This window comes from Thamnophis elegans, chromosome 16, assembly GCF_009769535.1.
Source record: "Thamnophis elegans isolate rThaEle1 chromosome 16, rThaEle1.pri, whole genome shotgun sequence".
Classification (NCBI taxonomy): domain Eukaryota; kingdom Metazoa; phylum Chordata; class Lepidosauria; order Squamata; family Colubridae; genus Thamnophis; species Thamnophis elegans.
In genome coordinates, this window is record NC_045556.1 from 13,816,473 (window position 1) to 13,829,376 (window position 12,904).

General features: G+C 44.6%; 1 protein-coding gene across 1 annotated transcript in view; it reads right to left on the reverse strand.

Moving 5' to 3' along the window:
- Window positions 1–744: 744 nt before the first annotated feature.
- ACAN (aggrecan) overlaps window positions 745–12,904 on the reverse strand; it is a 60,635-nt gene continuing 48,475 nt past the window's right edge. Inside the window, exons 14-17 of the mRNA XM_032233151.1 lie at window positions 10,638–10,720; window positions 8,921–9,065; window positions 5,339–5,521; window positions 745–821 (exon numbers count right to left, since the gene is read on the reverse strand). Of these exons, the coding sequence (XP_032089042.1) occupies window positions 745–821; window positions 5,339–5,521; window positions 8,921–9,065; window positions 10,638–10,720 (488 nt within the window). The remainder of the gene's footprint in view (window positions 822–5,338; window positions 5,522–8,920; window positions 9,066–10,637; window positions 10,721–12,904) is intronic.

A 12,904-nucleotide genomic window follows, 5' to 3' on the forward strand; every position in this document is an offset into this window, starting at 1 on the left:
CTGATGCTCTGGCTAATTTCAACTTCCACACGTGATTTGACATTTTGCATTTATTTAAAGGAATGAACATATCCAAAAACAAGCAATCGCAGTTCGCACCCATGATGATGTGTATTTGGGAGAGCTGACAAAGAGCTTTCCTGACCTTAACAATACTTCCACCCACTTATGATCGCTTCCTCCCTGTAGTCCCCACTCCATCCCATGATATTTGCTGCAAATGTGGAATGATGGATTGGAAAAGGGGGCTTTTAAAAAGAGTACTTGTCCACTCTGCAGTTTAAAAATTATGCTTTGTGTGAGATAAAAATCAGGATTCCCCCTATCATCATCATCCTCCTCCTCCTCCTCCTCCTCCTCCTCCTCCTCCTCCTCCTCCTCCAGATAAGCTTTTATTTAACTTAACCCTCTGTAACACCCCACCCCCTGACCCTTTTACCCACAAAGGCACAAAGATAGTTGGCTCTAAGAATCATTATATTAAAAAAAATATATTGCTGGAATCATGTTTGCTTCCTATTTGGCAAAAGGTTTTCCCCCACTTCTCTCTGCCTTCTTTTTCCTTGTCCTTTTTTCTTTATATATACACACATTGTTCCTTATATAATGAGACTTCCCCCCTTTAAAAGCAACAACAATGAAAAATATATCAATTTTGTTAATATAACTGTTCCATAAATTCTCTCTCTTTCTCTGCCTGTCCCTCTCTGCTCCTCCCCGATTGCTCTCTCTTGGAAGGGTGGATCATGCCGTCATCTTTCCATTGGTCCTTGACCGAGCCCGTGAGCTCCTCTTGTGTAGTCTGCGCTTATAGGTGGAGGCTGTGGGAGGAGAGAGGGAAGAAAAGAGACCTTGTTACTCAGGAAGAGTGGCTACACAAGCCTGGCTTGTCCTGGGCTGGATTTTCCCCTCCTGCTGGCTCTCTCTCTGTCCACCCCCTCTCTCTCTCTGTGGAAAAACACCACAGAGGCTGCAGCATGTTATTTCTCTGGCTGCCCATGGCAAGTGTGTGACCGTGCCAGATTTCTTTCTCTTGCACAATTGTGCTTTTTTCTTACTTGTGGACCCCCGGGAGTTGATGTATGAGCTGGGAGGGGATTTCTTCATGCATTTTTGGAGGGTGGGTGGGGGGCAGGTCCTGTCCTGCCTTCCTCCTGTCCCTCCAATCCTCCTCCTTCCCACAAACAGATTTTGGGCACTGCCAGAAAGAATTCTGTCCCTGTCCCGTGGATGAGCAAGACAGCTGCTTGAAAGGACCCAGATGGAGAGGGGGAGCTGCTTGTCAATGAAAGCCTTGTTAGCATTAAGAGTTAGGAAAGTTTAATCTTTTGACCGGGTGGCTTAAAATGAAACAGGAGCTTCCTCCCGCACCCCCCGTTTTTATGATGAAGATAAAAAATGGTCCAAAACTTTCTTGGAGCCTTGAAATCTAACTCATAAGGTATGTTTAGCCTATCAACAAGAAGGATCATTGTTGTTGTTAGTTGCGAAGTCATGTTTGATCCACCGCGACCCCATGACAAAGTTCCTCCAGGCCTTCCTGTCCTCTACCATCCTCTGGAGTCCATTTAAGCTCATGCCTACTGCTTCATTGACTCCATCTAGCCACCTCATTCTCTGTCATCCCCTTCTCCTTTTCCCCTCCATTGTTCCCAGCATGAGGGTCTTCTCCAGGGAGTCTTTCCTTCTCCTTAGGTGGCCAAAGGATTTGAGTTTCAAGAAGGATTAGGTGGACATGATAACTGTCTTTCAGGACTGGAGAAGGGGGGGTGTTGACTTATTTTCCAAAGCACCAGAGGGAAAGACAAAAAAGCAATGGGTGGAAGCCCGTTAGAGAGATCCAACCAAGAAATAAGGGGGAATTTTCTCACAGTGAGAACAATCAATGGAATAGCTTGCCTCCCAGAGTGGTGGGTGCTCCCTCATTGGAGATTTTGAAAAATAGACTGGTGAACCATTTGACCGGGATGGTATAAGATCTCCTATCTTGAGCAAGGGGTTGGACTAGAAGACCTCCAAGGTCCCCTGTAGCCCAATCGTTCTATGTTCTACAAAGAAGGTTAAAGCTACCATTTCTAATAAAAGAATCAGTTCAGATGAACTATACAGATGCACACAGGTTGGGCAGTTCGGTGGTATAGCTCAAATTCTCCAGCTGGGTTAGAATACGGTTCAAACAGTCAGTTTGTTGTAGAGGTTGAGCCATCAGGTAGAGACTGTGAATTCTACTCCTGCTTTAGACACAAAATTAGTTGGATGACCTTGGGCCAGTCCAGTGGTGGGTTTCAAAAATTTTTCGAACCTACTCTGTGGGTGTGGCCTCCTTTGTGGGTGTAGCTTGCTGGCTATGTGACCTGGTGGGAGTGGCTTGCCGGCCATGTGTTCTCTCTCTCTCTCTCTCTCTCTTTTCTTCCTTTTGTCTCTCTGTCCCTTTTTCCTTTTTTTCTTTCATCTCTCTCTCACTTTTTCTTTCTTCCTTTCTTTCTCTTTCTCTCTCTGTGTGAGTCTGTCTCTCTCTCTCTCTGTCTCTCTCTCTCTCTGTCTCTCTCTCTCTGTGTGTGTGTGTGTGTGTTTGTGTGTGTGGTGGGTTTCAAAATTTTTTGGAACCTCTTCTGTAGGTGTGGCCTGCTTTCACTGGTGGAACCTCTTCTAACCGGTTCGGTAGATTTGACGAACCGGTTCTACCAAACTGGTGCGAACTGGTAGGAACCCACCTCTGGGCTAGTCCCTCTCTCTCAGCTCCAAGAAGGTGGAGCCAATAGCAAAACACTCCCCAAAATCTTGCCTAGAATACTGCAGGGACTTGTCCAGGCATATTATCATCAGGAGTAATCAGTGAAACAAGGGTGCATATGCACTCAAACACACACAATGTAAAAAAGATGTGGAGACTCTAGAAAGAATGCAGAGAAGAGGAACAAAGTTGATAAGGGACTGGAGGCTAAAAAACATGAAGAACGGTTGCAGGAACTGGGTATGTCTAGTTTAATGAAAAGAAGGACCAGGGGAGACACGATAGTAGTGTTCCAATATCTCAAAGAAGAGGAAGACAAGTTATTCTCCAAAGCACCTGAGAGCAGGATGAGAAGCAATGGGTGGAAACTAATCAAAGAGAGAAGCAACTAAGGAGAATTTTCCTGACAGTTAAAACAATCAGTGGAACAACTTGCCTCCAGAAGTTGTGAATGCTCCAATACTGGAAGTCTTTAAGAAGATGTTGGATAAACATTGTCTAAAGTGGTATAGAGTTTCCTGCCTAAGCAGGGGGTTAGACTAGAAGACCTCCAAGGTTCCTTCCATCTCTGTTATTCTATTCTATTCTATTCTATTCTATTCTATTCCATTCTACCCTACCCTACCCTACCCTACCCTATCCTATTCAACAGCAATGTTGACCCCTGAGTGTGCAACATTTGAAGAAAGGAAAAACTGCATGAATCGAGCAGGAAAATAACCACTTCTTGCATCTCAGGACCATTTTTCTTCTTTGGCTCTTGGTTTGTCCAAAACAAATCCATGCATCAAAAGATCAGGCTTTTAACTTGTGGAATAGGAACCGACTCCTGTCTTTGTCCTTCTCCAAAAGGCCACATTGCGTGCGTTAGCAAACCGATTTTTGCTCCAGTTTGGAGTCTTATTCCCTACTACATCCATCTTTTCGTGTGTCTTTCGGGATGTTCATGCAACACATAATATGTGCTTATATGATCCTTCCAGAAAACGTTGAGGATACAGTAGGAGAACAGAGAGCTTGCACTGGAACTTCGTATTCTTCTACCGCTGACCAGTTTGGCTGGGCTGAAAGGTTGAATTCCAAACCCCTGGAGGCCACTACTTTTACCCTTCTTTAATTTATACTCATCCTGTCTTGCGAGTTCCTCTACTCGCTCTGGGTTCTTGTACAATTCTGAGAAACCCAAGATTTATAGAAATTTGCTGAGGACCATATGTGGTCCAAGAAGACCTTGCCAACTATTGGCAATCCTTTAGTTACTGTATTTTTCAGAGCATAAGACGCACCAAGGTTTTGAAGAGGCAAATTTTTGGGGAGAGGGGGGTGGGGAGTGGAGGGAAACGAGCACAAAATGGCCCATGTTTTGTCAAAAAAGGCATGCATAACCTTTAGGAGCTTTGCAGAGTGTTCCTGGGGGCTGGGGGAGCAAAATTGAGCAAAAAATGGCCTGGGTTTTGCTCATTTCTGCCCTCCCCAGCCCCCAGGACCACTCTGCAAAACTTCTATAGGCTGTGCATGGCCATTTTGGTGAAGGGGGTGGGGTTTCAGGAGGCAAAAAATTGCTGTATTCAGTGTATAACATGCACCCAGATTTTCAGCCTCTTTTTTGAGGGAAAAAGGTGCGTTTTATACTCTGAAAAATACAGTAATTAAAGGGCTCAGGGCTCCATTTACCAGCCAACTCCTGCAGTCCAGCTTTCCTAGGAGCTGTTTGAATCCGTGATCTCTGTTGGGGTCAAGCTACTGTCAAGAGCATTTCCCCACGTGGCGAGAGGTTGAGTCGAGCAGCTTGAATGTTAGAATGAATCATCCGATTGCGGCTAACAAGGGAAGAAAAGCTAGAACAGAAACGTGGTACACAAGGGACGTTTGTGTAGCAGCGTGCAAACATTGTCTTAATTAAAAGCAGGTTTAAATCTCATTTGTGGAAAGTCTTTCAGGGATTTCCCTCCTCATTAAAAGAACTTTACAAACGAGTAGGTGGCTCGTAGAAATAGTGTGAAGGAATCTGTTGCAGCTCTAATTCTGTCATGAGGAAAGGCAATATCTCTCCTTCGACTTGATTTTCTCACTGAGTCATCCTAGGCAAATAATAACCAAACTTTATCATCCCCCCCACCCACACACCTTTTTTTGAATCCGAAAATACTTAATATAGATTGTTGCAGACTAACTGGCTCATCAGAACTAGCCAGCTTGGTTTATGAACCAAGGTAATTCAAACCCAGACAATTAAATTCATCAATGTAACATCATGTCTATATCTAATCTGGTTGAATAAATATTATTGTAAATTTCCATTTGGGCTGCTATCATCATCTTTTAACAACCCCATAATCCCTCGCGGGATGGAATCTGGGCAACTGAATGGAGCTAGGAGAGTATTTACCGGCCGGATGCCCTTCCTGTCGCCAATGCAAAGTCTTGTTCAGCAGATATATTCAGTGTGCCCAGAGACTGAAATATCTGCCTCTATGTAGGATTGAACTCACAGCTTCCTGATTGTGAGGAGAGAGTTCCACCTCTAGGCCACTGCGCCACTCTCTTATTTGGGCTGCTATATCTTCCCTCTATGGTGAAAGTTCATCAGAAAACCTTACGTACGGTCTATGCAGGCTATCCGAGGCTCTTCCCACTGCCCATTTGATTGGCATCGGATGATAGGCACATGGCGCTGTAGGTAACCCTGGCTGCACTGGTAGCGCACCATAGCGTTGATCTCATAGCGGTCTTTCTTCTTGCCAAAGTGCCTGGCATTCTCAACTGCGGGAGGGTCTCCACAGGCAACTGGGGGAGAAAAGGAGATTTTTTTTTCCAAATTGTTTTCTGCTCAAAGCAGCAATCAGCCGACAGGATGCTCTCAGCTGCTCCCATAGTTATAATTTCTCATCATCAGAATGCACCAGACTATATAAACATAGTCAAAGGCTTGAAAATGTATAGTATCAATGTGACTTTTGTGTCCGGACTCTAAACCATCTTAATTTCCTGGAATGTCTGTGTTGTCATCCGCGGGTGGCCTCCGGAGCTGGCAGCAGAGTCAGACAGTGAGGAGGTTGGGGAGGAACATGGGCCAGTCCTGGAGGCTGGGGAAGGTTCGGACGAGGGCTCTGCATCAGAGGCAGAGAGGGGGCCATAGCCGTCTGACAGTTATCGGCTGCCTCCGGAGCCTCTGGAGCAGGGGTGGGTTTCAGGCGTTCACGGCGGTCCCCGCGGACCAGTTGGTTGGCGAACCCGGAAGTAAGTAACTTCCGGGAACGCCGAAGGATCCACCCGCCCTCCCGCGTTTCTTACCCGGTTTTGATGAGTTCTGCGCTTCCACGCATGCGCAGAACGCACACAGTGCTTGCGCGATCCTCCAGGAGCAGCTGGAGCATCGCACAGGCACTAGTACGCATGCGTGCACTGTGTGCGTGCATGAGGACGCCGCCGGCCCCGTTCCAACCAAACCGGTTGGAATGGGGCGAGAAACCCACCCCTGCTCTGGAGTCTGACATCAGCGAGGCAGAAGAACAGTGTGAGCCTGTTCCCAGTGTCCGCATGCGCAGAGCTGCCAGAAGGCAAAAACAATTAAGAAAAAAGGAGTGACTCGGGAGTAAGGCTTGGAGATGATTGGGCCCTCCCATAATGCATAAAAGAGCAGCAAAGGGAGGTGAGCTTTTGCAGGAAGCAATTAGTTCATATGATCAGTTTTAAGCTCTGAGAAGTTCTGTTTGACTCTGTGCTACGTTTGGCCATGCAAAACTAATTAGGTCTCTGGCAGCGTTTCAAGGGAGATAAAGGTGGGTGCTTATCAGCATTAACCTGAAAGACTGTGGAAGACTTCTGTCAGACTCTTCACAGACTATTTGTGAATCATTACGGGCTGTGAAAGACCATCATCCACAGCTGTTTAAATAAAAGAGGGTTTTTGGGACTAAGCATATGATTTAAGCCTAGATCAGACTTTTACTTCCCCTGGTTAACCCCTTGCTGCTTAACCCTGAAAATTGTAATTTTTCATGTTTATGTTTCAACTGCTGGACTTGTTTTAGAATTATAGTTTGGCCCACTGACCTTACTACAGGTGCCTGGTGCTGGTTTTTTAATCTGATCTTGCCACATGAAGGTAAATAGGATAATATTGAGCTGTATACCAAAATATCAGGTCAACTTTGAAGTAATAAGGCGCACTAGTGGGAAGTGAGTCAGTGGTAAGAACAAAGCAACTTTGTTATAAATTACATGAAGAAGCACCTTAGATATTAGAGCCACGGTGGCGCCGTGGTTAGACTGGAGTACTGCAAGGCTACTTCTGCTGACTGCCAGCTGCCAGGAATTCGGCAGTTCGAATCTCACCAGGGCTGCTTTAGCCATCCTTCCGAGGTGGGTAAAATGAGGACCCAGATTGCTGGGGGCAAATATGGTGACTCTGTAAACCGCTTAGAGAGGGTGGTAACCCACTGTGAAGTGGTATATAAGTCTTAGTGCTATTGCTATATTACAAACAATATTTGTATTGTATAATACAAGCAATACTGGTATAGGGAGGAGTGGTTTGAGACAGACTTGGGGAAACAACTGCCTGAGGACTAGTAGCACTGCAGCATGTGGTTATGCTTAAATTTCCCATGGTGTCAAAGTCCAATGTGGTATGGAAGCATTGTAGGACATTTAAGTAAAGACTAGATCCAGTTATGTGGTGCTGATTGAAACAATAGGCCAGAAACTACAGCTTGGGGGAAGTGCTATGGCCTTTCTTTATTAACTCCAGGAGACATGGATTATGATCTTCTCTCCAGGAAGGAGAACAAAGGTCACACCAGGCACTAAACAGGCATAAAGATGTGCAGAGAATTGTACCTGAACAATGCATGTACTCTGGAGAAGGCCAAATGAAGGCATGTTAAATTACCTGGAAGAGACCCATGAATGTAGCAATATCCTTAGAGTGAATTATTGCTTCCCAGAGGCCTGTTTTCTGCAACTGGTTATGATTAGCATGTGTTGCACTTGCAACAGGGCCAATAGCTTTCAATATTTCATGTTCAGCTGCTGGGACAGCCTGTCCTTGGATCTGCCATGTCTTCCCTCGAGTCTTGCCTCACTGCTTAGCACCTTTAATCATTGCTCAGTCCTGACAGTCCTCAGGATCTGGACTGCTGAGTTGCAAGCCTTTTGCAGTCATCGTCTTGGACTGCTTGATTGGGGCTGTGAATCCTTGTGAACAGGACATTGAGCCTCACCTCTTTTTTACACCTTTTTTACTACAGGTTTTGTAGGTGTGGCTTGGTGGGCGTGGCAGGGAAGGATACTGAAAAATCTCCATTCCTTCCCCACTCCAGGGGAAGGATACTGCAAAATCTCCATTCCCTCTCTGCTCCAGAGGAAGGATACTGCAAAATCTCCATTCCTTCCCCACTACAGGGGAAGGATACTGCAAAATCTCCCTTCCCTCCCCGCTCCAGAGGAAGGATACTGAAAAATCTCCATTCCTTCCCCACTACAGGGGAAGGATACTGCAAAATCTCCCTTCCCTCCCCGCTCCAGAGGAAGGATACTGCAAAATCTCCATTGCTTCCCCACTCCAGGGGAAGGATACTGCAAAATCTCCATTCTCTCCCCGCTCCAAAGGGAAGATACTGCAAAATCTCCATTCTTTCCCTGCTCCAAAGGGAAGATACTGCAAAATCTCCATTCCTTCCCCACTCCAGGGGAAGGATACTGCAAAATCTCCCTTCCCTCCCCACTCCAGAGGAAGGATACTGCAAAATCTCCCTTCCCTCCCCGCTCCAGGGGAAGAATACTGCAAAATCTCCATTCCTTCCCCACTCCAGGGGAACGATACTGCAAAATCTCCCTTCCCTCCCCGCTCCAGAGGAAGGATACTGAAAAATCTCCATTCCTTCCCCATTCCAGGGGAAGGATACTGCAAAATCTCCATTCTCTCCCCACTCCAGAGGAAGGATACTGCAAAATCTCAATTCCTTCCCCACTCCAGGGGAAGGATACTGCAAAATCTCCATTCCCAACCCACTCCAGGGAAAGGAACCTGCAAAATCCCCATTCTTCGGGGTAGGATATTGCAAAATCTCCATTCCCACCCCACTCTGGGGCCAGCTAGAGATGGCATTTGTCAGTCTCCGAGCTATTCAACATTTCCACTACCGGTTCTCCAGAACCTGCTGAATTTCACCCCGGCCTCACCTGTTCCTTTCTTGCAAGTGAACGGGAGATGGTAATTGCATGGCACATCATTCCATTCACCCTTCTCATGCCAGATCATGACCACACAGTCTTCGTCTTTGGCAAAGAAGTTATCCGGTTGGTTAGGTCGCCAGTTCTCATATTGCTAAGGAAAGAGGGAAAAAGATCTGGAGTAAAACAGAGAGCCAGATCAAGGGGGTGGGTGGGTCAAGGGGAGAAGGGACAAAGTCATTAGACTTTTCACAATTCTCCATTTTTTTTCAAGTTAGAATCTTAGTCTTTATTTATTGATTAGCCATGCTTGGGCCATATCAAAGTGCAAAGTCCCAGCAATAAATTATTACTAAAATTGGATAAAATGCAATTTAAAATGGAATTGGAATAAAATTGTGAATGCCCCAACACTGGAAGTCTTTAAGAAGATGTTGGAGAGCCATTTGTCTGGAATGGTATAGGGTTTCCTGCCTAGGCAGGGGGTTGGACTAGAAGACCTCCAAGGTCCCTTCCAACTCTGCTATTGTATTGTAAAATACAATTTAAAGTGAAATGGGAATGAAATACAATTTAAAATGAAATTGGAATAAAATACAGTCTAAAATGAAATGGGAATAGAATGCAATAATTTAAGATATAGATAAAATATGATAAAATTATATTTCGGTGTCACATATTTTAAAAGTTAGCAGCAGTTGTCGCTTTCCCATAAAGTGGTTTTGCTCTATAATGCTGGAATTTGAGGGTTATAACCTGCTTCCTAGCTAGGGGTGTACTTTCTCCATAAAAGTTTCATTTTCCATTATGGATCCTAAGCAACTTTTGAGGAAGGAAGGAAGGAATTTTAATTAAGGTAGATGCCTAATTCATCCTGCTTTGAGATGCCCAATCTCTTTTTTGGACCATGGACTATCTTGGCTTCATAAGAGCTACATTCTGCCCTGCAACATACATAGGGGCATTGCTAAGATCAAGGGTGGAGCCCTTAAGATCAATACTGATTTAATTTGATCGCCCTCTCAATATCAGTACAAATGGAAAGGCACTATGAGTAGTATTACTCCCTGCATATTTAACCATTCCCCTCCTGTAACATAAAAAAATAATTATTTGGTGGGTTCTGGAAGCTGTAGCTAAGACTTTGGGTTGCTCTAGGACCACCTGTGAACCTAAGGCACATGTGCCCGAAGTGGCACATGGAGCCATGTTGCCTGGCATGCGCGGCATCTTCCAGGTGACTGCCGTGCATGCATAAGTGACAATCAGCTGGCCTTCACGCGTGTGTCAGTGCCAGAAACTAGAAGACCTGGTCTTCCGTTTTCTGGTGTGAGCATGTGCTCTGGCCAGCTGATTGTTGCATGCATGCGCACCAGTAACCAGAAGATGAGCTGGACAGTGCGCATGTGTGCACCAGAAACCAAAGGTTCATTTTCTGGTGCCTGCATGTGCCCTGGGTTGCTCCTCTTCCAGGTTGCAGCCCCAATGACTGCGTACACATGCTCCCTTTTCGGCACTCGATGTCGAAAAGGTTCACCATCCCTGCTCTAGAAGATCTGGAGACTTGGATAATATACTTCTAGAGTAAGAAGGATGATTTGTAGTGTTTTCTCAAATTGGCACTCCCCAAATAGAGGTCCTGTTGGATTCTTGGATTTCTGAAGCATTGATTTCCCAACAGTCCAGAAACATCTCTATATTTGATACCTTCCAGAGTCTAACTTACCAGAGAATGTCCATCAGACCAGCGGAAGTCATCTTCTACAGCTCGGTCACTCAGCCCAACCCACTGGTAGTTCTGTGCATTGCCTAGATAACACAGAGAGAAAGAGAAATTAACAATGAATGCTGGTTTATTTGGAGGCAGAGGATGACTCTCCGGACTTTGAGCCTAAGGGGCGAGATTCAAACTCAACTAAGGAGCACTTTGAATTCAATGCAAAAAGGAGCTTTGGAACACCCAAACTGCCTACAGTTCTTTAAAGCAGCTGCATCTTTTCTCAGCAGTGCACATCTGTCTCTTGAGTTGCACAAGGATCCCTGGAAGAGACACACAAGGTTTAAGGAGTTATCGAGAGATGCTGCGGTTATGTGTCTACAGACTCTGAAGCATCTTCTTGCTTTTGAATCCGAAGCATTGCACAGCTCTAGTTTAAGTAATGATCACTTTAAATGAGGAACAGTTTCTTTCATTCAGTAAGTGATAATGAGCTATTTATTCTGGTTTAGTTTTAGAAAATACTGCACAGAGGACTGGAGTGATTCAGTCTTCACATACCCTTACAAATTCTTCCCTGCCCTGGAAAGTAATTAATGGTAATGTGTTTCTATTAGCAGCTATGGGAATGGCTTTATTATTGATGCACAAGATTGCTACACAACCTTTATTATCGTCCCAAAGGTGCTTTTTCAAGAGGCAACTAGACCATCTGGGTTTTCTTTGAAGATGTTTTGCTTCTCATCCAAGAAGCTTCTTTAGCTCTGACTGGATGGTGGGGAATGGAAATTGATCATTTACATTCTTTTAGAGAATCCTTGAGGAAAATTTCCCCCATATTATCTATTTGTAGAGAATATAGGGAATATACGGGATTCTGTCCCAAAGGTGCTTTTTTAAAAGAGGCAACTGGACTTTCTGGTTTTTCTTTGAAGACATTTCATTTCTTATCCAAGAAGCTTCTTCTGAGCCATCAAAGAAAGCCTCCGGAGCCTGGGGAAGGTGAAAATTCCCCCCTCCCTGCTATTGGGCAGGAGGCTGACTAGACCACGCCCACCATGGCCACGCCCACCCAGCAACCGGGCAGAGAACCTGCTGCTGAAATTTTTGAAGCCCACCCCGATGCAAACCATCACTTTGGAAATGCAATTCATTGATTGGAATCTGAAATGATCTGAAGCTTCGGATTGGATGCCTCTGAATTGATGTGGATCTTAATCGGCAATTCAAGGGACCTTTTTTTGCATCTGGGGGAAAAACCCTTGTTACCAAATTATTTCAGAAGTCTGAATTAGGTCAAGTCAGGTCTTTGAATCCATTTGAAAATCCAAATTACATTGTGAATGATTTACAGACCTTTAGTACACCATGACACCCATATCAAATAGTTTTCTAAAATGGTCCCATTTTTCATTACCAAGAAATGAAAGGTCTCTTTAAATTGTATGTTTTTTTAATAGGAAAAAAAACACCAGGCATCCTCATATAGTATCATATGGCCCAAAGGTGTACTAAAGTACCTAATAACCAGGACCATTTTATAAAAGAAAATAAGCTGGAAGGTCAAATGCAGATATTCTTAACCTTTCTGATTTTATTTTTCACTTTTTTCACTTTTTTCCTCTCGTAAATGTGTTTTTATTTTCTTCCATTTCATTTTCGTACAGTCACATATATACTGTGCATAACCGGGGCCATATAACATTAAACAATAAACACAGCCATTCCTCTTGTCAACAATACCCCTCAAAATATAAACCCAATGTACCTCTTGAACCCTCCATACACCCTTTCTTTCGCCCCCCTCCAACTTTCCATCTTCCCTCCATCATTCCCCTCTACCCTACTTCCCCTCTCCCTCTATCACTCCTCTCTCACGATACACTCCCTCCCTTCCTTCTCCCCCTCCCTCCAGTTCTCTCTCCCACCCTCTCTACCCCTCTTTCTTCTATCCCTCTACTCCTCCCTTCGGTGCATTTCTACAATCTATTAATATATTCAGCTTGTCCCATTTTTACAGTGGAATTAAAGAGCAACAGTATACAAGTGCCGTCATGTTACTTTAAAATCTAGCACATACTATATATCCCCCCTCCCCCCTAACACCCCACCTCCCTTCCCCCCCCCACCGATTCTGATTTTATTATAAACTACTAGCTATTTTCTTTTCTTTTTTGTAATTGCATATATATTTGGGAATCTTGTTAGACTTTACTTAGAAATCATATATCCCTCTAAATCTAATCTACTTGCTAATGGTGAAGTTTTAACTGGAC